The sequence below is a fragment of the Pipra filicauda genome, unplaced genomic scaffold, assembly GCF_003945595.2.
Source record: "Pipra filicauda isolate LSUMZ 115617 unplaced genomic scaffold, ASM394559v2 scaffold268_size1050017_pilon, whole genome shotgun sequence".
Classification (NCBI taxonomy): Eukaryota; Metazoa; Chordata; class Aves; order Passeriformes; family Pipridae; genus Pipra; species Pipra filicauda.
In genome coordinates this window covers 677,086-703,768 of record NW_024104385.1, presented here as the reverse complement: position 1 = coordinate 703,768, position 26,683 = coordinate 677,086, and the positions used below count along the sequence as shown (strand labels likewise).

The 26,683-nt window shown below is 42.4% G+C and overlaps 1 protein-coding gene across 4 annotated transcripts in view; it reads right to left on the bottom strand.

Moving 5' to 3' along the window:
- Positions 1-9,426: 9,426 nt before the first annotated feature.
- Positions 9,427-26,683, bottom strand: part of FGF13 (fibroblast growth factor 13) — a 313,728-nt gene continuing 296,471 nt past the window's right edge. For all 4 annotated transcript variants that reach the window (XM_039382399.1, XM_039382398.1, XM_039382397.1 and 1 more), the window contains 2 exons: positions 15,228-15,426; positions 9,427-13,937 (listed from right to left, as the gene is read on the bottom strand). In XM_039382399.1, coding sequence (XP_039238333.1) covers positions 13,801-13,937; positions 15,228-15,426 — 336 coding nt within the window. In that variant the 3' untranslated portion in view covers positions 9,427-13,800. The remainder of the gene's footprint in view (positions 13,938-15,227; positions 15,427-26,683) is intronic.

Here is a 26,683-nt window from a genome sequence, read left to right as displayed (position 1 = left end):
TCTGGAAATTTTCCCTGCTCAGGTTTCTGGGCAGCCTGAGATTCACAGATGTTTCTAACATCTGCACCTGAGAGCAGAGCCCTGATGTTACAGTTGCTGAAGTTTGAGACAAACACTACCAGCTGTTTACTTCCAGTTCTTTAAACACAACCTTAGCACCCTATCCCCTCTTTTTCCTTCTCAACACTGAGGTACAAACCAGTTTTTCAGACTGTTAACCTAACAGCTGAAAACAAAAAGATTCTGATTTGGAAAAAGCTCCAAACTTACTCTCTCTTTAGTTACTAGATCCCACATGTGTGCAGCCAGATAGATCAGTAAAACATCCTTCCCTCCCTGCCCTACACTCCACACCTGAGCAATCTTTCCAATGCCTTTTTTAATACCTTTTGCCCTTGTCCTATCACTATCTGCCTGTGGTAAAAAGTTGCTCTCCCTCTTTTATATAACCTCCCTTTAAGTACTTTAAGGCTGCAATGGGGTCCTGCAGGGATGTTGCATTTCACAGGTTTGATGTTGAAGAAGAGACACATTGGGAAGGACAGAAATCCACCCACACAAGCAGAGCAAAAAATTTTACTCTTCAACTCTAAATTTTGCACCTGCAATATTAAATTGGATTTTTGCACCTGCAAGTTGAAGGCTTCTGTCTCTTTGCTGATTCTTGGCAAGTCCTGTTCAGGAAGCTGTGAGGGAGCTTGGGACAGGCACATCCCCGCAGCTCCTGGCAGCTCCAACAACCCCCCACCCACACAGTCCCATCCCTTGCTCCTTCCTTCCAACACCTCACATCTCAGCCTCATTTTTAATGTGTCTGCAACAACATTCCACTATTTGCTGTGCTTTGGAGAGCAGATTTTTTTCCTCCAGTTTCTTGGCAAGGTGCATTAGCTGCACTGAGACACATGTGAGCTGCTGTTCTGGGGCCAGAGCCCCTGCCTGAGCAAGAGCCTTTTGCCATAGCTCAGCATCATCTGCAACACACCGTGAAGTGACCGGGTGCAACAAGAGAGATGCCAGAAGTCAGGGCAAGAGAAGGGTGGTTTTAGCTCAAATAATGAAGCAGCATTTAAAGCCTAGTCATAAGCCAATACTTGGTTTTCACAACAGAAGTTTGGATTTAGAGGGTGGACTGTCTCCTGAATCCTAAACCCCATTTCCTGGTGAATTGTTAATTCTGCAAGTAGGTCACGCCTGCTGTCTCCCTTTGGGAATGGTGGAGACTTGACAGGTTTAAATAATAACTCTTCTCTCTTCTCTCTTTGATGTTAGATGTCACTAAGTTGTTCCCTGCCATCCGCTTTTCATTTCTTCTCTTCAATTCCTGCAAAACTCTGCTGAACACACAAGTTAATGAAGGATAAGATATTTCTAGGTCCCACCAATTTTTGTAGCACATGGTCTCTCCCCCACCCCCAGCATGACCCATCGCAGTGGCCTGGCATGGGAGACAGGCTGGAAGAACAATTATGTCCTGTGAAGTTGTGGGCATCCAAAGCTTGTCTTTAAGCTACAGTTTCAGTGCAAAATGGCCAAACTTGACAACTCTCTGCCTATCAAAGAAGCCACAGTCTATAGGGCATGGCCAGGTGTTGGGCAAGAGCATCTCTGCAGAGTGTGGAGGCCACATCCAGCTGCTGGACACAGAGGCATTGGCACTTCCAGTTCCACCACAATGTAAGTACAATGTCTTACTCTTGTATTTTACCTGTATGCATTCCACTGAGTCTCTCTCACAGAGGTTTCAGCTTCCACAAGGAGCCTTTTAAAGACCTTGCCCTAATTATGGAGTAATTCCAGTGACATTTTAAATTATGGGTGAGTTTTACATAATTCTTTTGATACGTGTTGTTATGACATGTAAAATTTTATCTTTGCCAAATGCAGTGAATTATATAAGATCTTTGTTTTGCGTTTGTCAGGATAATTTGAACCACTGCACATTTAACAAATGCACTTTCAAAGGACCCATCCCCTGATGCAACTGCGATAGCACACGTAAGCTTCATAAACTTTATTAAATTTCTATTAAATTATATAAGCTAACAGACAAGTTTATATGACAGTGTTCAAACTCCAAAGTCAAGTGTGCGAGAAGCAGGAAAAGCCTTATCCTGAAATGCAGTGTCTTTCCTGGGCTTCCAGGGATGGCTCGTTATATGATCAAATGCTGTTTTTTTCCAAGGCGGCCCTACCTGCCTGTCTGATGCAAATCAGTGGGCAGCAATTCAAGAATCTGTTTTCTTCCCATCATCCAGTGTGTGGCCTCAGCCCTTGTTTACTGCATTCTGTTCAGCCTTGCTGCAAAGATGAAATACTCTTTCCACTTGTTTGGTTTTTTTTCTGTGACACTCATTACTCTTGTCATGTTTGTTTATTCCACATGCAAACTATTAATTAATTTGTCTCTGTGAAGCCCAGTAAGGCAGGGGAGAAACATTATCACTTTATAGATAAGGAACAGAAGCACAGAAAGATTTAGTCAGGAATGTCAATTAATTTGGGGTGTTCAACTTCAGATGCTCAAGAGCTGATATATCTGTGCATTTATGATTTATTTGCTTGCTTTAGTGCCAGTGTGTCGTTGGGCACCGTCAGGGCAGGACTGCAGTGGGCAGCTGGACTGCCTGGTCACAGCAGAGGCCCAAAGCACTTCCCAGGGTACAAGACCAGAAACAGCAGCCAGATGGAGGTGAATGGAAAAAGATCATAGAATCCTGGAATGGTTTATCTTAGAAGGGGCCTTAAAGATCATCTAGTTCCACTCTCTGCCATGAGCAAGGACACCTTCCACTGGACCAGGTTGCTCGCAATCCCATCCAACCTGGCCTTGAACCCTTCCAGGGATGGAGCATCCACAACTTTTTTGGTAAGGATGGCGGGATAAATGCAATGTCTTCTTGATCAGGCACACAAGGGGAGTTTTAAAGAAAGGGGCTGAAGGAAAACAGTGATGTGGCTTTATGGGGACTTCTGACAACCCTTTTAGTGAAAAACTTTTTCCTAATATCCAATCTAAATGTTCCCTGGTGCAACTTTAAGCCATTTCCTCTTGTCCCGTCACCTGTTACATGGGAGGAGAGACCTCTTTTCAGGTAGTTGTAGAGATCTCCTGCAGCCTGGTCGAAAGAGCAGCAATTCACCCATCTCCCCTCACTTGGACTGCAGCAAGGACTTTTATCAGGCAGGAAAGCACAGGAGCCCAGTTGCAGGGTCCGTGTTGATCTCACCAGACTCTTTGGCTTCCTTTAGACTATAATTTGCCAGCTCCCAGCCCATAAACGAGAGACCTGAGAATGACTCTGGAAACTTTCACCTGTCGAAGTTCCAAGAGTATTTATATAATTTAATCGATAAATTGCATTGATGTATTTGCACTAAGTAACTCCTTGAGATCTGGATAATAGATAAGGGTGTCTATGGGGCTGTATAAACACATCATAAATAAATGTAGCTTGCAAATCAATTGCCAGATATGATGATTGATCTCCTTGTAGTAAAATAATGTGATGTCTGCCCATTATGGATTTTTTAAAAAAATCTGACCTAAGAGGTTTCAGAGTAATTTATTTGAGGAAGGTTGCCCTTTAAGCCAGATCCTACACTTTTTAAAAGGTCATGGGGTTTAAATATCATGGTTACTTACAGAGCATGGCTCCCTAAGTGGTCTGACAGCTTCTTCATCAGAATGTGTTAAGGTCCTGGTCAAATAAGCGCCTGGCCATTGAGGCTGAAGGCTGGATTCTTTCAGGGAATTTCACTTTACCATCCTCTTTGGCTGCTGGTGATGAATGCATGAAGAACTGTAAAGGTTATCCCAAACACCTGGGTACATTAACACATGTGAAGAACAGCACATTTTCCTTCATCAATTCACTGGCTGGGTCATTTTCTGACATCAGTGAGAGAGCTGGGAACAGTATAATGTGTTGTTTTACTGCACTGCATTTCATGCTAGCTTTGTGCAGGCAGGAGACAAAGCTTTCTGATTGAGATACCTGTAATCCCAGGTATAGTGAGCCCCTTTTTCAGGCAGCTGAGCCAGATTAGACTGTGGCCATCAGATCCATTACTCAACCTCAGGGCTCCCAAGCTGTGCACAATTGAGCTGACTTCCAGTGTCGTTCATCCCCTGATGCATTATTATATAGGAAGGAGAAAATCCTTATTCTAATTAATTATTCTAATTGATTAACCTGTTCATCAGGTTCTCAAAAAAAGGCCAAATTTCCTTGTCTCTTTATCTTCTTCAGCCCCTCTGAGCGCATGCAGTGCAGCAAGTCGGGGCCACGTGGTCCAGATGTCTCTCTGTAATCTGCAGTTCCACTGTTCCACATGGTTTTATAGATTTTACTTTTAATAGGAAAAAGGGCTTTAAAAGTAATCCATGTGCAATTGTTTTTCACGCCTAAAATGTTTTGCCTTTGCCTTTTTTACCCATGCTCTCTTTTTCATGCACTTTTAGGCATGCATCACTTTATTTTATCGCACAGCATTCACTTTTAAGAAGGGCAGATAGTACTTGAGTAATTTGGATTAGGATGTTTTTGTTCTAAGAGAATTTATGGGACACTGGAATGTACATATTTGCTGCTAAAGTCTTAGTTGATTCTGCAGATAAATTCACAGTGATAGCCTGAAGTCCACTTGGGCATAGATGAGGTATTTGGCAGGTATATGCACTGTTATCCAATGCATACGTGAACTAACAAAGCCATCTGATTACAAATTCAGCTTACAAATCCAGCTTACAAATCCATGGTTTCCTTCTTGTTATAAAGAAATTACATGGATTGATCCAACGGTTTGGACAATAAATAAAACTGGTTAAAGCCACTGCTGCTCAGCCGCTCCCCTGTTTGTTCCAGGATAAAATATACTTGGGCTTGATGAGCTCATTCATTTTGGTTGACCTTTCTGTAACTACAGTGATTTTTCCTCTCAGACCCATTTTGCAGGAGGGCAAGGAGGTGACTTTTCCTGTGCTCTGGGCAATCACAGCAGAGATCAGCTTCAGTGGTTCAGAACCCGGTGGCTGGAAGTTTTATTGGCATTTAATGAAGACTTTTGGTACAAGACAAATGCCCAGATCTGTAGGCAGCCCAACTTTCAAAAACTTCTTCACCACTTTTGAGTCATCATTAATGCCATCCCACTCAGTGGTTATTCCTAGGCCTACTCTCTCTTCCCAGCACTTTCTTGCACATATACATTTAATTTCCTTTAACTCTTCTGGTGATTAACCTTTTCCCCACCTCTTGTCTCATCTTGCCTGACAAGCTCCATCAAGCTCCAGCTCTGTAGTCTTTGTCAGCTGCTTAAACCCTTCTGCATTTCCACAACAGTCTTCAAATACTTGAGATCTTTGTGCAGCTTTTTGTGAAGTTTTAGCAGCTGTCTCCTCTCCCTTGTTGCTGTGGCTGAGGGACTGGAGTCTGCTTTCTTCTTTTATGCCCTTGCTGAGCAATTCTTCACTGTTGCACTTCACCCTGACTGATCAGAATCTTTCCCACTGCAAACTTTGATAAAGAAGTAAAAGGGTCGTTCCCTTCCTGCTCACAAGATGGGTCAGCCAGTAACAAGGGGAAGGTTGGCTTGTGAAAGTAGGGTTTTCATCTCCTAAACATTTTCCAGTTTACTGCCTTAGCAAGGTGGATTGCTGTGTGCTCCAACCTCACTTACACCACAAGGTGTTCCTTGAGCTTCCTGGTGCTGGCCCCATTCTCACCAGTTCAGGCTGCTTGCCAGGGGACTCTAATATGACAATCATAAACTCATATATATATAGATCTATCTATCTCTTTCTCTATCTATCTGTATGTATGCATGTATTTATATATGTGTCTCTATGTGTGTTTACATTTTTCCTGCATATTTGTGTGTGTGTGTATGGTAATACATTTCAACGTGCTTGTGTGAAGACATTTTCCTCCTCAGCAGAATTTAAACCCTGAGTGGTCTGCTGTCTGTCTGATGGAAGAATTCTGCCTTTGTTTCTGTTGAAAATTACAATGATTTAGAGCTGGCTCAGTAACCTGTCACGGAGGGATGTGCTCTGCTGTGGGTGAGCAGCTGCCAAAGCTCTGCTGGAGCCAGATGTGTAACTGGGGAGGCACAGTCCCCTGCTCTGCAAAGTGGATATTGTGAGGGACCACACTGAGAAGGACCCTCAGCAAGTGACCTCCTGTGGGGAAACACCAGTGAGACGCTGGCTTTGCCTGGTAGCAGGGATGCCACAGACCTGCCGTGGGAGGCTGACACGTGCCCAGCCTCCATATCGTGCTTCTGGAATGTTGATTAAGTTTGCATAAAAGGAAACAAGGACTAAGCATTAGTGACCAGGAAGACAAGATTTGTGATGTGTCCGTAGGCTGAGCCTTGGGGATCATCCAAGCAGAAGAGGACACTAGCTGGTAAGAGCAACATCCATATTTCTGACTGCATTATGATTTCCTTTGCTCTTTGTTTTTCTCAGTCTACCCTGAGTAAGTGATTATAAGACCCACTGATTGAAACTCCCTAGTTAATCTTAGTATATTATCTAATGCAAAACCTTTGTGGTTAATGCAAAGTAATATTTTCACCAACTCTGAAGCAGATGAATTACCAAATGTTGCCACTACTTCCAAAGGCAGTAATTGTTCTTTTAAATTAAGAAAGTAAAAGAAAAACACCCTTTTAAAAACAACAAAAGTTCTGTGTTTGTTTAACAAGAAAAGAAGTTTAATTTTTAAAGATTGCTTTATATTATTAACTCAATTATCAGAAGAGATGGTTGGATGAGCAGACAATTAAGAGAAGGAGAAGCTCAGAAGGAAAAGTTCATGAGTACATTAGAAAGACAATGGAGGAAAGTAAAACTATTTCAAGTACCATTTGAAGGAAATCATTTGAGAAGGAAATAGGATTAATTAAGTTTTGAACCAGTTAATTTTGTTATCTAAAAATATTTCATAGATTAACACTATTACTTATGCATGAGGTAATGTCTGAGGTCCTTCATCAGTAGAGTGAATTGCTGGTGTAGATAAAGGAACTTCAAACCAGCATGGGACTCCAGACTTACCAGTCCTTGGTGTATTCTGCAACTGAGATTAGGATCAGGCCTTGAGACATCTGCCAACAGAGGAATTTGAACTGTGTCTCGTTTTGCTGTACTGTCGTGGGTCAGGGTGTGAGCTCAGTCCTGCTAAACTCAGTGAATGGCAGTAGTTTTGTTGTGTTTAATGTAAAATGTGCCCCACTCTCTGACCCTTAGGCTCCATCCTCTCCCCTTCACCTCCCTTTATTGGCCTTGTCCTTTTCATCATAAAGAAAGTGAAACTTTTACTTCATTGCTCTAAAAAATCTTTGGTAGAGCATTAGAGTGATCTGGAAGAATATGGGGTGAAGCCACTGTCACCAGAAACCCCCCTGAACAGAACCCCCCTCCTTCCGACATTTTATCCCTATAATCCCTTCCCTAGTGCACACAGCACTGTGGATGCTCCAAGTGTCCTTTGCAGGGTTTCTGAGGACAACACTAATTCATGTAAACTCTTTTAAACCCCTTCTTTTCCCTGTTCCTTTTGAGAGGGTGTCTGAAAACTTCTTTCTTCCCCAGATGTGTCTCCCCGAAGTTCTGTTTGTAGGGCTGATCCTGAGCTCACAAAAAAGATAGTTTTCACTGAAAAAGATAGTTTTCGCTGACTTTGCCTCAGACCTCAATAGGTTTTCCCTCAAGTTAGATATAATATTGTTTGAAAACACTAAAAGAGCTCTGAGTTCTTGTCTGTATGAAACTTACCTGCTGCAAAAGTTTGGACAATGGAGTCTCTACCCTCACTCCAAGTGCTGGGCCCTGCTTTGCATAACCAGGTCCAACAACTGAATTACATCAATATGCAAGGGAAGGGTGAAAGAATGATCTGCTCACCCCACTGCTATAGGGGCTTTTGTTTATGTCTTAGATTTCTTTAAGGTGTGGGTGAAGAATCATGACAAATTACTTTTCAGAGCTTTGCAGTCTATTCACTAATTAATTACTTTTAACAGGTGCCAGCCATGGTCCTCCCAGTGCTGCTGCTGCCACGGCCGTTCAGCCACAAGAAACAGCATTTCACTGTCAGTGCCTGAGCAGTTCTTTTCTCTGCAGAGCCCCCAGTATCACCCCAGGCTCCCCTGGGAGCCTGCTTTGAGCTATCTCCACGCAGGAGCAAAGACAGAGTGTAAAAGAGCTGCCAGTCTGCTGTGTGTTCCCCAAAGAATGCCATCGACAGCTCAGATCAGCCCTGATCAACATCTCATCACATCTACCAGCTCTATGTGTAACAAATGCCAGGACAGGGAGAACTCTTCCTCCAAATACAGATGTGATGGCCCTTGGTGGTGGGTGGTGTTCTGACCACGTCCTTGGCAAGAGGACAAGCTGAGAAAATGAGTGTGACAGACAACGTGCGATGCTGAGAAACCCATGGGACATGAAAGCATTCATCCTGCCCCTCCAGTTGTTGAATTTAGGTGAGACATGCCAAACATATCTGGGGAAAAAGTTAAGCCTACGAGTGCTTGAAAGTAATTTTCCATATGTGGTATTTAAGAATCTTAAATTTCAAATAATTAATAATGATCTTTGAAGGGAACCCTATAAACCGTCTTCTAGTTCCTGATGAAATGGAATAATTTATTACATCAATTTCTCTGATTAATGTAAAACATGTTTCAAATTTGGGGTTTCCTTTAATATTTAAACTTCCCCTTGAGAGGAGCTGCCTAAGGTGACTGCCCCCCTAACTGACGTGGCATGTCCTCAAAGCAGGGTAAGCTCTGCTACTGGAGCCAATCAGCAATAAAAGCCATTGTACAGCAGAAAACCCAGCTTGTTTCAGGAGGCATGAACCAAAAGGCATGAACCAGGAAAGGACAGGGCCCCACAGCTCGGCTCACTCATGCCAGGGAAGAGAGTTTCTTAAAAATTTACTTGGTGAATGGGGAATTTTATGTTCTCAAGAACATCACCCTTCCAAAGGAGCTGAAAAAAGGCCAAAGCTGGTGTTGTTCAGGTTAAATTGCATGGCAGGTCTTTTCCCTAAGAAATCAAATTATTTTAAATAGGCTTTCTACCATACTCATATGTCATTTTTGCAGAGGCTAAGTCGGACAAACCCATGGAAACTAAGCTCCAACATCTAGAATAGCTATTCCCTGAGCTGGTAAAATGCATCACACTTTCTGTGTGCTTCATGGACCATGTCAAAACTGAAGGATCCATCTGTGTTGGTCTTGGCTTGACCACTCAAGTTGCCCCTCTCTGGTTCAGGAAAACAGAGGAAAAATACAATGTCAGAAGGGTCTATATCCCAGGAAATGCTAAGTGATGGTGTAGTGCACTGTAGAGCCCTTAAACATCTGCAGTGATAAAAAAATTAGAGCCAAGACAAGAGGGAGTCTGTTTTAGAGAGAATCATTTATTAGAAGATAGGAGGTTGTTACGTACAGATTCTGTTCTGCAAAAGTGTCCTGGTCAAGGATATGTCAGGGAGACATTTAAACCCATTAGAGCTGGCTCTGGTCTCCACACAGAGATACTCAAGACACAGCAGAGCTCTGCCAGACCTGGCTCTCATGCTGGTGCTCAGCTGGGGAGAGGCCTGGCGTACCACAGCATCCCTGAGCTCATTACACCGTCTTTATCCCACTGGAAAACCTGGCCTGTGGGCTGGAAACCAGTGGTGGGGACACCAGACGGTGCTGCAGAAGGGGCACTGTTCTTCCCTGGGCTAACTTGGAGATATTTTCCCGAAGTAGGGAATTGTCTTCCATCGTGCCAGCGATGAACATGGCTGAGCAAGTGGCTACGGAGGTACAACCATGCTATGAGGTAGCATGAGGTAAATTAAAAGGAAAAAAGAAAGATAGAGAGAAGAGCTCTTCCCACCCTCTCTCACCCCAAAACCAGGCCAAGCAGCAGTGCCTGAGCCCCCTGCAGAGACCTCCAAGAAAGCAGCTCTGACAGGTGGATCACAAAAAGGAAGCAATTTTGTCTCATAATAGTTATGCTCCTAGCAGTATTCCTCCCAATTTCATGGGTGACCTGTTTTCTTTTGGGTTGGCAGGTAGCATTTGTCAGCCTCTCATAATGTCTCTGCACAGCCCCTGTGGAGGCTCAGCACTTTGCCAAGTGAAGCCCAGGTGCATCAGAAAGCTGCTGTGATGGATTTACGCCTCCTGAGCCAACTCCAGGCCCAAGGTGTGCTGCTTGGATTGTGGGCAGCACTGCTGGAGAGGCAGGGCCAAGTGAAATGGCAGGTGAAAAGCATTAGTCACCAGCTTGGCGATACCAGAAGGGCCTGAGACCATCTTCTGCAGATGGTCAGTGGCTCACAGACAGCTTAGGGCTTGGATTCATACCAGCCCTGGGGCTTTTCCTTATTCCAGGTGTGCATCTCACTGCACTCTGCTGTTGTACCTGTGGCAGAGCAAAGCAGGTTTACCGGTGGGTATAATTTTTCTTTTGTTAGATAACCATCCAAACGGACATCTTCCCAACATCTAGCAGATTTCTTAAAGGAAAGTATTATCCAGAAGACATCTGTGTAACTTTTTACTTTATGAGTGCTAAAAGATAAATATATATTTTGGAGTCTGACTCCTTAGCCTGGTCCTCTGATGAAGCCACATTCTTTTCTTGTCTTAACTTTACTGGGCTAGAAGGTCACCTTCACTCACTTCCTGTAAAGTCACATTTAACTCTGATTTTTCTTATTAAATACTAGTTTTGGCTCCAGAGAGTACATGTAAAGCCCTGGGTATAATCCCCCACTTTCCTCATAAAGTACATGAGCTTTTGTCTACTATCAGGACTCTATCAAGATTATTGTGCTTTCAGTCCTCAATAACCTGAGGGAAAAACTACTGTTGGAACAGGTTTGAAAGAAATTTAATATAATTGTCAGAAACATCTGTTTATGGCTCATCTGTCACCACATCTCTCTCATCTGTCACCACATCTCTCTTCTCATCTCCATCCAAGAGTGGCCTTTGTTAGCTTGGTATATTAGAGAGCTTTGGAACTAGAGATTTGGCAGTGAATGCTCACAGCTGACACCAATGTCAGTACAAAAGATGGGTCAGACTGCAGACCTCAGAAGGGATGATTTGTGGGACCAACATTTTCCTTTCACTTCAGATGACCTTCAGGGTTGGAAGTACTTGGAATGGAGAATAACAGGAAGACTGCAGCTATAAAGTAAAGCAGCAGAGCTCCAGTTATATTTAGGATAGTAAACACTCAGCACTGAACTAGCTTTGCTACAGATATGCCTGTTTTTAAATCAGGTTTTATGTTCCTAAGGCACTCAGATTCCTTTTTTGGAACATGTACCCCAATAAATTTGATTTTTAGGGGTGGGAGAGTTAAATGTTTCCCAAGGGCATCCCATACTTAAGGAAACAGATGCTCCAGACCCACTGAGTTATCGAAATCTCTGGAGCAATCATGACCACAACTTCAATTTTTATATGGCACTAGTTGTGCTCCCACTTTCTTCACCCTATGGAAAGGGGCAATCTGGGGCCCCCTGGGCCCTCTGAAGGTCAACAGGTGGTATTTGGGGACAGCAACACCCTGCTCCAATGAGGGAGCTCAGTAGGCCAGAGCTCTTTACCTCTCTACTATTTGCCACAAAATGATGAATCTGGGGGTTTGATCTGAAACACAATCTCCTTCCCTCCTCTCTCAGCCCTAACCTTAAAAAAATGCCAAGCACTGACCCAGCTGGTTTAGTTTCAGACTACCATTACTGGTTCTTCAGCCACCCATGATGAAAACTTGTCCCTACTAGGACTTCTTGAAAAACCTTGGTGAGTGAAGCTCACCTGTCAGAGCTGCCTGGATGTTGTAGATGAGAAAAGTTTTCATGGATGTTTTTGGAGAGAAAAGGCAGGAGAGAGGGATGTTTTCTCTCCGGAGCATGTGCACAAAGGCGGAAGGTATGGGAGCTTTTTTCCCTCACGTCCAGATAAAGCTGGCTGATAAATGTACCTGCAGTGATGCACAGCAAACACTGGGCATCATCCAGGTGCCACCAGGCACAAGCAGGACTGGACTTCCCGGATCTCTTTGGGACCTCCGTGCTGGGGGCTCCGAGGAGGTTTGCTGCGAGGTAGCGCTACGTGGCTGCACTGTGGGAAGTCTAACAGGGAGGGCAGACACGGAGAGGCTGGAAAAGCTCAAAGCAGAGAAGTGCAATTCACTGGGGCTCCAGCAGCGCACGGCAGAGGGGTCGTTACCAAGACTTTGTGGCACTTAATCATCACTGTGTTTTGAGTATCTCAACTGGGCACACAAGACCAGTTCTAAAAATATCCAAAAGAAAGAACACGTTCTAATTTGTATAGTGTATGGCATTACAGGGGAATGACCCATCACACAGAAAGATTTTGAACATTAATTACAGTATCTTTTATAACTTTTTAATTTAATTGCCAACCCTTTTCCCTTTAAGTTAATCATGGATGTACAGCATTTAATCAAATAAGCTTTTTAAAAAAGTACATCTTAATATAAATAGTTTATTCAGTGCATGGTTGTGTATACAACAAATAATAAACAACTCTTTTGTACCAGGCAGAGAGCTGCCTGTACAGAACTAATTCAGTTTTGGAGCACAGAATCCAACGATGATTAATGCACAAAATCTTACACATCATGCAACTCTATGCCAATATTCCAACTTTCTCCCATGCAACAGACATGATGACCTAAATGGAAACCTAACTACATTTTTTAAACAATTGTTTCCAATAGCATGTATAAGTATATGTTGTTTAGGGGTAACCTGTCCTAACGCTTCCTCCTACACAATATTCACGTGCCCGTTACAGTGAAAGGACTTTTACAAATAAGACGTTTCTTATAAAAAAATTAAGTCACCTTAATTCCACAGTTTCTGTCTTTAGAAAAGAAGCCACAACAATAGTTTAACATGACACACAAAATGGAATTAAGAGAAATCTACACTGGAGGATAATTTTATCCCTTTCTGTTAACTTCCACTTGGGATAACAAAACAATTCAATTCCTACAGACTGGGGTTAGCACAAGAACTTTACCAGAAACTACAAATCTATAAAAATTTATATTTCATTGTGTTTAAAACCACAAGAACACTGTTTGCTTGAGCCTGAGACACCAACTCTCAGTTCCAACCCTGATTTTTTAATTATTATTTTTTAAAGACATAGCTTTAAAGACCCATTGGAGTTCAGAAATCAAAAAGCACTATTCCAAATTAAAGGATACATTTTTTTTTATCAAGCCTTAGATATAAAACGGTAAGCCAAGGAAACAACAGAGTTTACATATTTGTTTTTTGTTTGCCCCTATAAAACATACAAGCATTAAAATTTCCTTTGAAGAGCAAAAGTGGTCTTTTTCTGAGTTGGAAAGCAAATTCTTATCAGCAGTGAATGCTGTGAAATGTTTTTGTTTCGGATTCCACAAAGCAAAGGAGAGAGAGAGAAAGAGAGAAAGAAAAAGTGAGAGAGAGAAAGAGCTGGACATTTCTTCTCCGAGATTTATTCCACAGTTATGTTTGCTGGCTATCCAACTGCCTTGTGATATGCACAAGCATATTCTACATAATTGGGGTATATCCTTTGACAACCAGTAGATCTAATGGCTGATAAACGAGTGACCTATGCAAGTTCGGTGGCTTGTCCTGGGCAATTGAATGTTTGGATGAAAGACTGCTAGTAAGAATTCAACTGCATCCAGAGGTAAGGTTCTGTTTAGAGAGCACTTGGCTTGCCTGAACCTGGCTACGTTGACTCATTTTGGCTCATGGATTTACCCCCATTTAGCACTCCTGAAACACTTCTGCTCTTTGTTGGGGTCCCACTTCCCGATCTTGAGAACTCTGTGAGATCGTGGAGAGAAGGTTCTTTGTACATTGCCACTGCAAAGCAAAAGAGAGGCAGCACATCAGCACATGTCATGGGCTACTCAGTCTGTGGGTGCAAAGTCCAGCTGTGAAATGTTGGGATTTTTCATTTGAAAATATGCAATGTAATGAGAAAATGAAAAACCATGGCAAGTAGAACTCTCCACTTCAAACAGTCCCTGAGGGTCTTTGAGGTTGTCTTCAACAGACTGACATTTTAGAGAAGGGAAAAACCACAGCTCCTCCCTCCCTCCCTCTTCCAGTTAAACCACCCACCTACCAGCTGCAATTAGAAAATTCTACAAGATAGACCTAAGCTGATATAAATCAACATTTCCTTATTAATCATGAATTAGCACTGTTGGCAGCTGTGATTTGACCTATTACCTGTATATGTAGCCTAAGCAGGTGAGCGTGAAAATGGATTTTGAGTCTTTTGTTTCATTTGTTTTCACACCCATTAGAAGTGAGGATCAACCTTGGCATCAGTTGCCTAGCACCTAGTCCTAAATGTAGACTGCCAGACTAGACCAGCATCCACCCAGGGTGATGTACCTTTGAAATATCCTCTCTGATTTCAAAAGAACACTGCCTTAAAAGGCTACCTAAGAGCATAACCCAGAAATGGAAGGCTTCATTCCTCTTAGGGAAAGAGCATACGGAAGTTAGTTCTTCTGGAGAAAAGGAGGCACTTTTATACATCGACTTGAGATCTCCCTCTTGGCATTGACCAAAGAGGGAGCCAAGACTGACCACAAGTCTGATTCAGATCCCTCAGTTAACTGGGATGACTGTATGTCCTGGTTTTTAATACCCAGTGGTATATGTAGGCCACATGCATTATTACCTTTAGTGTCATATGCTGATGCCACATTAATTGCAGTTAAACAAGCACAGCACATCTGAGCTTTATCCCAGGCAAAACCAGACAAACAAGCTTTCTGTAACAGGAAGCACAAATTGACAAGCTATACAGCAAGTCATTAATGGCCTGTGAGCAGATGTTTGGGCCATTTCAGGCTGAGCCTTCATTACCTATAACAGGGACAGTGTTGACTTTGGGCACAAAGAAACCAGTAATGTTTTTGGTTACCAGTAACTGTATTTGGTTAAATTAGAGAAATGCTGAGGTAATGCAGAAAAACCTGAAAAAAGCAGCTCTGGTTAGATTAACAGCATGTTACAGAACATTATACTCCTGTTATATAAGTAGCCAGACCCTGCAAATACAAATACACAGCAATTAAACACCTCTAACACAGGTCAATGTCAGTTCAGACGGATGGAGTGAACCCAGGCAATTACCTTTTAATGGTTTTGGAAGGAAGTGTGCTGCAGGTTTATTTTTCTTCACGTGGTTTCCTTTCATTATTTCTCCTTCTTTGTTAAGACCCAAATACCAGCCCCGGCCAGACTGTTGCTGTCTGTAGATCATTGAAGAATATGTCACGTAGTAGTTTTCAAATACTGATTCTTTGAACTTGCATTCAGGTGTAAAATGTTCCTGTAAGGAAGTAACAGATCAATATGTGCTGAATCTTGCGTCAGTTAATGAGAAAGCATCCAATATCCATTGTTTTCCCAACAGTTAAAAGACATACCTCTCCAGCTATGAAACATGGGTCCTAAAAGTATTAAAAAATGAGTAACACTATTTGAAACCTGTGAAATGATGCTGTGAGCAGCTCTAAGATCTTTTCGAACGATGAGTATAAAGTCTAAGTGAAGATTTATTGATCGATGCAGCTAATCAATGTTGGGCAGACGTAGCCCTGATGTCAACCCCGTGGGACCAGCTGTGGTCAAGCCCCACGGGTGGGAAGTGAGGCCACGTAATACCTTTGTTAACTGCTGGCCTTGACTGTTTATGAGGAAAGTGAAATAAAAATTCAAAGCCAATATGCCATGAATAAATGGTTGTCTCTTACTAACCCAGCAATATTAAATTAGCTCGTAGCAGCTGCCTTCTTGGTCTAATCTACGCTCTTTCTCTGCCTGGCGTATCATCCATGAAAGCTCAGCTGTCAGAGTCCCACTGCAGACATTAACCTCTGCTCCAGGACTGAGCCACAGCTGGAAGCCTGCAGGATTGAGCCTTAGTCTTCATGTTGAAATGCCCTGCTTCTTTTTGGGTGATGGTATTGGGCTAATAAAGCAATAAACCAGGACAGAGCCTTTTTCTTCCTGCCAGTGGTGTGGCTGGCTTTCCCTGTGCAATGATCCTGACTGAACTAGTATCATTGCACTATTGCCCAAATTCAAAAAAAGATACAGACATGAAACATGGGTCTTAAAGGGATCTCAGACCAAACCACAAGTCTTGACAGCACCACTCAGCTGTTTCCTAAGGCTTCTGAGTGGTCCAGGTTTTTTAACATTACAAGTTCTGAGAACATCTCACTTATGGAGTCTAGATGTTCATAAAATATGAAAGAGGAAGGGTTGGTCTGGTGATGCAAATGTTAACATCACAGTCCTGCCTGTCATCATACCACAGAGCAGCCAGTTGTTTGCTGGTCTTCCCTTGTGAAGGCAGCCAGCTTCAGAGAACTGCCCTTGTGCTACAGAGGCGTGAAAGAAAGGAGGAAAAATTGTGCTTTTATAATGATTGTCATTTTGATTTTTAAATATTACAGGAAATTAAATGCCTCAGAAGCTTAAGATGTTTTTATCTAGTTCCTCAAATATTCTTATGTGAGAAAAAGACGGTATTAGAAAAAAAAATAGAAACCCACCACTGTGTTTTTTCTGCACATCTTTTGCCATTTTGTCTTCATAGGAGAAAGAAAAAAGCTCTCATACTTTGACTGGCATTTGCTTCAACAAAGAATGTGAAGTAAGCAATTTTCTTCTCTTTTTCCTTCAAGCTAATTGGCTGTTATTTAGTTAATTGACAATTGGTTTCAATTGCTGTCAAATGGGGACAGCCACTGCATTTTTGTAAGATTTCTGCATAAAAGCCTTCTCTCGCTGTTGGTGCCCAGCACCAGCCACAGTAACAAAGACTATTGCAATTAGCAGCAAAATGGAAAAACTACAGTGCTCTCACTGGAAGACTGTGGTTTATGTACAGTAATTTGGAGCTGTTTTGGGTACAAAGGCCTGCTTGTACACAGCAGCAGAGGGTCAGATTGCAAACAGAACCACAACATTTACCCTGGCTCTCTTAGGAAGCAAGTTAACCTCGGTATGAGCAGCAGCTCACAGAGTCCCTTGGAACAGAGGGACAGAAAAAAAGACACTAAAAGCTCCTTCACTCCTGTTTTCTCCCTTGGCCCTGGTGGAAGTGCTGTGCAGCTGAGTTTGCAGTTGAGCCCATATACAGCCAGACCAGTCCTCATGGTGCAGCCCAGTGTGCCAGATATCCTTGAGAGCATCACAGGCAAAATCCTCACCCTGAGACTCAGCAGGAACTACAAAGGGGTGGATTCTCATGACAAACAGCGGGGCACAGAAACAGACACATCTCTTTACTGTGCTCAGTTATCATGGCAAATTCCCTCCCAGTTTTTCTGGCACTAAAGCAAGACCAACTCATTTCTCTGACTGGCTTGGCACAGAATTGTGCCCCTTTCTCTTAAATGATACCTGCTTAATTTCTTGGCCATGGCTGCAGCTTCAGAAAGGTGCTGCACGGAGGGAAAGGCATCCTTCTTGTCAAATAAACAGCTCCCACAGAGCTCAAGTGCTCTACCTGCTCCTGAATACTTAGCAGCTGCTCACCTTTTGCAAGAGTTTGTTCCCACCCATCACTTGCCTTTAGTTTAATCCAACGTGTGTCTTTCCCACTCATTACAAAAAGAGCCAGGGAGGAGAACTGCAGAGTGAAGCTTTGAATAAGGAATGGTAGCATGGGGGCATTACAATTAAAAGGTACTTCTCTGAGCTTGGCAAGTCCACGTGCCAACTCAACTGGGTATGGACAGAACTTCTATGAGCACATCAATTTGAAATACAGTGCAGAGCAGTAAGTGCAAATTGGCCATTATGTTATCTCTGCTGCAAATTCTTTATTAATATACTGAGGAAGAGCAAGCTAAAGGTGGGAGAGGGCTGACTGCCCCAATTAACACTTATCTTTTCCAGCTCATATAGTCAATCCTATGGAAAATTTATAAACACAAAGAAGTGTTTAACTCTAAGGTCAGTTTTTTCCTTTCTCTCAGCTGTCACCTTTGTCCATTTTTGCAATGAAAATAATTCAAATGATTTCCAGGAAGTCCCATGTTATGAATAAATTGTTACACAAAACAGATGAAATTTAAGTATTTGTGTGGAACTATTCCAATCTCAGCTTACCTCAGAAGTCAGGGATGAAGGTACCTACATGACAGCAAATTGCACTCACTCAAGCCCCTCACACATACACCCTAACACTGAATGAATGAATGAATGAATGATAAATAAAAGCTAAAGAAAGTGCTGGTTCACTGTAGTCATGACTCAGCCACGCTTAAGTAAGCAAGAAGATGAACTGTCAGGAGCTGCTGCTTAGTTTTGAGCTCATCAGCTGAACTACTGAAAGGTTCCTTCATGAACAAATCTGCAGCTGCATTAAATATGTGAAAAATAATTTAGAAAGAATAATTTGGTGCATGATAATATGGTAAACAGCCTTGTAGCATATACTTAGTGGCTATACTTCCAGGAAGCTGACTAGATTTTATCTAAAATAATCCAGTCTTCATTACAGGTATGCCAAGCCTGAAAGGTGAAATACCGTAAAAATGAAGCTGGAATTCTTCTTGTTCTAATAGTGCAAAAGCCGTGTTTCAAGCCAAAGACCATCCAAATTATCAGCCATCACACCTTGCACGCCCATCACACACTGCAGGATTGCCAGTTAATTATCTTGTGCCCCAAATGACTGTGATGCAGGAATTCAGACTCCCCATAAGCAGAAAACAGGAAATCTGCTTTTAAGGAAGGTATTTAGTGTCTTCAAGATTCTGTGATATCATAGGAGCCTCTCATCAGGATGGCTGTATGCACAGTGCAGAGAAGGAGGATGAAGATGTTTGTTCTCTGCTATTTATTGCATACTGTATTTGCATTGTGGATACCATCAGCAGGGGCCATCACCAAATACTTCATTTTAAGTCATTAGGTCAAGACTGAGTTTGTTCAGTGGGTTCAGTGTCCTGCAGCTGCCCTACAGTAGTTGATTAGAGCAATCATAAATTTTATTCAGATGGGTTTAGTGCTAGAAGCATGAGTAAACAGCAAGAAAAGAAAAATTAACTTTGAAAAGTATTCAGGAAAAGTATTGAGGACTTGGGAAACTTAGAAAATGTTCTTACATGTTGAGCATGTAATTATACTCCTTGTGATCAATGACTATGTCAGCATATGGGATTTATTCTTTATTTTCTCCACTTAATGAAAATTGGATATTTTTTTCTTCCATATCCCAATTTCTTTCAGGACTATAATGTAGCCCAGGATTCCATTCTATAATCATGAATTTTTGAAGGAGCCTCGTTAAGGCTCCAGAGTAGTGATTTTCTGCGCCACTGAACCTGCCCTTTTTTATTAACAGAGATTGATTTTCTCCATCTTGGCATGTGAAGTTCCAGGGTGTATCCTCTGGATCATCACCCTGCAATGTGCAGTGATATCAACACTACAAAATGGGAATACTTCAACTTTAATATTATCAAATATAACAGCTTTTAGATCACCAGTGTGAGAAGACTCACTGAAGAAACGGGTATTTCCTGAAGCCACCAAAAGCTGTTTGCTATAGCAATGGAAACTGCAATTATCTTAAAACAATTTATTTTGGATCAGATATCTCACAGTTTCCACAGACAGGTCCAAATCCCAAAATATTGTCCATTTTGCTTAAATTTACTTATTTTGAGGAATCCTAGTGATGTCAGTGGGAGCAACTCACAAATTATTAATATGTACAGATCCTGTGGGACAGTAATTAGGAAGACTGTTTGACCATGTAATTCTGACTGTAATTCTGACAACAGTTGCCAATCACAGCAACAGAAATGCTCTCTAAAAAGCTGTGGGGTTTTGAGGGCAGATGTATCAGCTCAGTGAGGAGCACCATTTTGGCTGCTCTTCTTCCAGGAGAGTTGTCACAAAGACATTGTAGGTAGCCCCAAGCCCTCAGGAGGTGCTGTAAGGCTGAACTTACTGCTGCCAGAAAAAATTACCTACTGCTGAACAGGAATTTGTGGAAGACTGTAATTCCCCTTAAATTCCCTTCAAGACATGTGCACTGGCTATAAGACCATGGGAGGAAAAAAAAATTAGATCAAAATTTATACAGAGGAGTTACACTAAATTATTTCATCAGGTAAACAACTTAATGGCAGGAGTGATAGGAAGTCACAGTTTTCCTGGAAGGTAATCCCAAACTACTCCACAGCATGGAACTGCCTTATTGCTAGTGGAATAAACAGGAATATATCAAGTCACACATTGTCAGTGGTGTGAAAACTTATTTAGGACAAAGCTTTCAGAAAGAAAGCTCCCTAAAATGGAGCCCAAGGAAGCAGCTGGATATCCAGCACCTCCAGAGTAAGATTTCAGGTTGTCAGTAGGTATTCTCTGAATCTATGAGAAAAGCATTGAAAAGATCCTGTAATGATTCCCTTGACATTGTTCCTTTGCACAGCAAATCAAATGCACCAACTCAGGGAAAAATGCACACAGTGAACTGAAGTAGAAAACATACTAATTACAAATACAGAGAGCTAGAGGTGTAAGTTTTGTACATTGCTCTTTTTCTATCCTTATCAGTGACTAATTTGTGAAAACGTGTCCAAGCCATCTTTGCTCAGATTTTTAAGTGGCATTTAGGCACTTAAATAACCAACTATTTCAAGCTTGGTGCGTCACCTCTCAGTGTGCTCTGCCCAGGGAATGGATGTACTGCCTGATGACTCCAGAGAAAAGACTCAATGACCATAAATATTGAAATTTAATTGAGACAGGAACTATGCATGATCATATTTTTGTTCCCTGTCTTTTGATGATGCTTCACTTCTAAAACTGTTGATTAACCAAAGCCTTCCTTCACTGAGGCAAGAGAACTAAGGTATGATACATACAGAAAGGAGACACTCTTCTGATTACTGCACAGGAAATGAATCCTGTTCAAAAAAGTCTGTAATGTGGTTAAAGCTTCTGCAAGATGCCACCTCACAGATTTCAAACACAGGTCCCTTTTCTAATCTGTTCCACAAAGTTATGAGGTGCAATTTACTTTGCATGAATAAAAAAGGCAGAAGATCCACTTTGCCCCAAAATGCTTGTCTTCTGCTTCATGTGCAGATGATCCTGGAATCACAGTACAGGGAAAACCTCTGCCATTACTTGAATGATCAAGTCTTATTTGAATACTTTCTAGTGCTCGCACCTACCCTTTTTTAATTTCTGCAGCTGTAGGACACCAGACTTGCTAGTCCTAGTTCAAAATCAGAGAAATTCAAATAAAATAAAAGGAGGAAACTAGTCATTAAACATTGCCTGTTTAGTGAAACTTGGGAATATTCACTAAGCAGTAAGTGCCCACCAGGTTGTCTGAGGACTCTAAACCAGACTAATGGAGAAGATCAGCAGATGTGTTACAATCCTACTATTACCTAGAAGACATTTTAAAAATCTTATTTAATTTTTATTGTTTCCCACATACAAAAGGCCTGCTTCCAAATCTGTAAAGGAAAGACTATGTGTTAATTTGCAATTAGGCCTCTTTGGAGAGAGATCTTCTTATACCAGAGTAGGCAGGGATTTGTGGTTTTCTGTTTGTTTGTTTTTTTTTTTTTAAGAAATATTAGAATAACTTCCTTGATGTCTGGCCAAAAGTTGTTTTGATTCATGGACTACCCTGCCAGGTTTGGTCAAGGACTGGTTAACGCCACTACCGTCTCTGGCTAAGGCACTCCCCAGATGAAAAGTGGGATATGGAAGTATCTTGCATGTTTTCTCTGTATTTCCTCACTGATCAAATATTCTTCTCTAGGTATGTGCCACTGAACATTTTTGGGTGGTGAGCTTGCTGGACCTTGGATCTGACCTGCTGCAGCTTCTCATGATCCTTCCACATAACTGAGTCAAGCAGAGGAACTAAACTTTCCTGGCTGAGCAAAGCACCAAGAGCTGCCCCTGTATGAGATCTGCATGGTGAGAAAACAGGGACACTGGAAAATATGTGCTCCCTGAAAACGTGTTGGGAGAGATCCTGGCTGCTCACCCTGTCTGAGAGATCGAGTGATCACTGGAGGCAGCTGCAGCAGGTCACTGTCTGTACACAGCACATAGGTAGCTGTGTGTAATAAATACCCAGAGCCCACTGAAGCTGGTGGATCATTTCATCAGCCTTGGAATTGTGCCAACTGGTGAATCCTGCTTCCATTCAAAACTACAAGAGAACTCCCTTTTCCTCTCAGTAGGTTCACAATTTTCCCCAGAGCAGCCAATCCTTTTCATAATTTTCCTAAGCTCATTATCTCTGTTCCCTGCAACAGAGGCTTCCACAGGTGAAGCTGGCACTGCAGAAAACATATTGAAGATGTATCTGTTGTTATTTTTTATCATAAGCACATTTTTGTCTTGTTTTTTTCACAGCTTTCTTCCCTCAGCTTTTAATTTTGGAAAATGGCACATAAAAGTACCTGGTCTGCCTCTTCTGTGCCATTCATTACCCCACATCTCTTCATCATGTCTCTGCTTATTTATCTCTTGTCTTAACCAAGCAGGCCTAATCTTTTTAAATCTCTTCTCATATGAAAGTTTCTCAGTGCCTCTAATCATTTTCATTACCCTTCACTGAATTCTTTCATTTTTTTTCCCCTCTATCATTTCCAGAACTGAAAAACAACATTTAAAAAGAGGCTTTACCATTGAGTTGCATAATGGAGGTGAGATATTTTCAGTCATTTGTGTTATGACAAAGTAAAATGGTCTTTGCTGCTTAGCCTCACTATTGTGCATTCTTACTAAAGTTCTCTATCTTTTCTGTCTCTGATAAATATGGTCCAATTTTATGGTATTTTTGACCCTCTGGTAAGTCAGTGTACCCAAGCTTAGATATTAAAGGAAGGGAGAAGGAAGCAAAAGGCAGATAGGACATCTTTCTTCCCCAGAACTAGAGCAGAGAGCCCCAAAAATGCTAACCAACCTATTTTACAACATACCCGTTATTACACAGATAACCTGCCAGACACTGCAATCAGATTTCTAACAGTTATAATTGACATCAAATCTTGGTATTGTCAATTCTCACAGACACTCTCTGTTGAGCAGAATGTCCTCAGCTTAAGTGCGTCACACATGGCTTTTTTTAAAAGAACAAATCTAAGTTGAAAAACTCCTTCTAAAGTGTGAGGACCATGTTCTGCTCCCAGTTACAGACAGCTCTGCATCCCACTCGTTTTAATGGCCAAGCCCTGAACCCATTGCCACTCACTTAACATGGCATGAGATGCTGAAGGACTAAGAGATGCTGGAGCCTTGGGATCACCACAACTGCCTTGTTTTGAGGGAACTACTTGTGGTTTGTTCCTCTGAGTTGCTAATTGCCCTCCAGCTCTCCCTTTGGCTTTGTGTGCTACCACCTCAGCAGGACACAGGGACAGAGACACCGTGCAAAGCCTGGCATCTTCCAGTGAGCAGCACCAGACTGCAGCAAGAACACACTGAGAAATCGCTCCATCCGGCAGACAAGTGTGGCGGGAAGAGACATCACTTTGTCACAGCCTGGCCCTGCGAGGGGAAGATGTCTGTGAGCTGGCAGGAGCAGCTGAGAGAGAAAACACATTCCTGTCCCAGTAGCCCTTTTACACAATTACTCTTGTGTTCGTCTACATGACTGCTGTCGCAGGGGGAAGCCCACACTGCTGCTGCTGGGGCTGCAGAGCACAGGGCAGCAACCAGGGGTTAATTTGCTCCTGGACAACGTGGTTTGGCCAGCATTTGTTAAAACAACACCTGGGAGCAAGGGGCAAGAAGGGTAGAGCAACCTTTCTACTGCCACACTGAGCACCTTGGCTGTACCATCCCAAAATGCTGCTTGCAGCTGTGTGGGCTGTGAGGGGCTGCAGGAGGCAAGTAAACCTGGGATGGGGTCCAACAGGCAGCAACAGCCCCACTGGGGCACCCCCAGCCTCAGAGAGGATGGGCAGTGATGCTGGAGCATTGCATCACCAAATGCTCCCCTGACACTTCTGTGGTCCAGCTTTCCCAGTACCAGGGAGCTCCCCAGACAGGCTCTGTGGAAGCAGTAGGGCTAATTAGAAGAGTGTAGGATTTACTGCTGTATCCTAGATACAGGACATTAGCTCTGGGCTAAGGAGATGGAAGAGATCTCCTTCAGACTGACACCCATGAATTCATGCAGATTTATCTTAAAGGGCTGAAAAACAATAATCTAATCAGTGTTTGCAGCAAGCTCTAAATCTGTCTGTTTAATTACAAGCAGGGACATGACCCCTTTTGCAGTGGATGCTCCTAAAATTCTATGGAGAATCAAGAAAGCACACAAAGGTTTTTCTTTTTGGGGGGAAGAGCAGCTGAACGAACAAAAGTCAGAAAAAGTGCTACCATCCTTCCTGTGGGAATAGGTTATAGCTGGGAATGCTGTTTCTGTGGTAACCTGCAACCTGGCTGAAAGCCTGTCTGTACAACTGCTGTGAGTTCAGGTGGGTAAGTCGATGTGGAACTGATCCCATTGTTCTTTGCTCCTCTGGTGAGGTGCCATTCTATGCTTCTGGTGGCAAATGCTCTTTCACCCACAGGCTGGGCAGGCAGCTCTCCCAAGCACAGTCTCCGCTCAGTTCAGACCTCCCCAAACTACCACCAGCCACTTTGCTGACACTGAAAAAGAAAGATAGGGTCTGCCCCACAGGAAGAGATTAGAGGCTGCTGAACGAGCTCTTTTTCTGCACACAAGAAATTGCCTCTGCTCACTGACTGCGAGAAGCTGCAAGTGGAAGATAAATAACAGCACGAGCTGCAGGAGAAGGAATAATGCCACACTACATCAAACAGGTCCTTGTTTCACTGTCAGCTTAGAGTCTGTTCCACACGAAAGGACAGCCCTGCCATTTGGCCTGGGTATTTTATTAATGTGGATGCACATTTATGGTGCCGTGGATTAGCCGATTACTCTGGCGTTCAATACCGTCCTTTTACACTGGAGTTCTAGGCAAAGAAATTTGTCCTGTTATTCCCTGTGTGCGGTTAACAGCTCTCTCAGATGGCTGCTGCTCTCTCCCCAGACATCTCTGTGCACTGACTGCTCTGGAACTGCTGCTGTAGAGGTGCTTCACCTATACCAATACGGCCAAGCATGTTTTAGGAACCCACTGTAAAGCATTGTAAATTACTAAATGCAGTATCATCTTTGGACTGGCATTATATACTAAAAATATTAATACCAAACTAATAGGCCTATTAATTAGGCTTTTATTCTGCAAAGCATTACATTACAAGCTTAATTGGTAACATGGATAATGTCAGTGTTGGGAAACTTAAGCAGGTCATTACACTAAACAAAAGCAGTGACTCTTTCACAACCTGATACAAAATGTATTATGGTCAAGAGAAATACTACCCACACCTTTACTGCATTTTGGTCAGCTCTTAATGTTCAGGTAGTCTGCAAAGAAGCACAGACATCTTGCTTTAAGAAATCTAGGCTGTGTGATATTTGTCATTTTAAATTCAGCTCACTTGCTTACTACAAAGTGTAAATATAAAAGACTGAGTTTAATAATAATAATAATAATAATTATTATTATTATTATTATTATTACAGGTTCAAGAAACTGGTGAGCTCCACCCTGACCAAACCAGTACCTCTGTCTGACCAAACGGTAATAAGACCTTTTCAAATGAGCTTGATTTACTGAAATCCATTTATTCATGAATGCTGTGGATGGATGCTTTTCAAACTGTGGTATTTTGACTGTGCCAGGGCATTACTGGCAGCCAAGCCCTGCTTCTTGATACAGAGCAGCAATGCTCTTCGGAATTCCTCCACCCTCATAGCTCCCTAAATGATGCTATCGACCATATGCCGCTAAGAGGATCTCAGAGGGATGCTTGTATTAGGTGGCAGGCTAATTGTGGCATTTGAGAGATTTCAGATGGCAAAAACTTTTAATAACAAGATAATAAAGATTATACAAGGGAGATGAGATGCAAGAGTGATCCTTTATTTGAAAGCTGATGCTGACTGGTAGAAAACATTTGTTTCAGCAGGTAAAGACCCAACCTAAGAAAGGATACTTAGGCAGAGAACAGGTTCAATTTCTCTCTGTATATGATGTATACACATCTTATAAGCAACATTTTCACGGTCAAATTCATAAAAATTGTAGTTTGGGGAAGTTTTCCAGCACCTAGCACATGAAGAACTGTGCAGCAGAGCAGAGTCCAGCTCCCCTGCACAGGCACAGATAACGGGAGTGCAGACATACTGGGTCGTAATTCAGGGAAATCGTGCACTAGCACTTAAATCACTGCATTGCTCAAACAAGCAAGTTGGCACCACGCAGGTTGAGAAATGGGAAGCTTCATGCTACAGTCAGCACTCAAATCAAAGTGTGCTCTCCAGCAAAGCCTGAACATGACCCTGGGAAAAGCTCAGACAAGGAGGTAGCAACCAGTCCCTTCCTCCTCTCATCGTCCCCTTGGAAACCAGCCCAGGTAGAGCCCCAGGAAAACATCACTGAAACATCAGACAGGCCCACAAAGCTGCCTCCAAAGTACACATAATGCAGAAAGAAACAAACCTT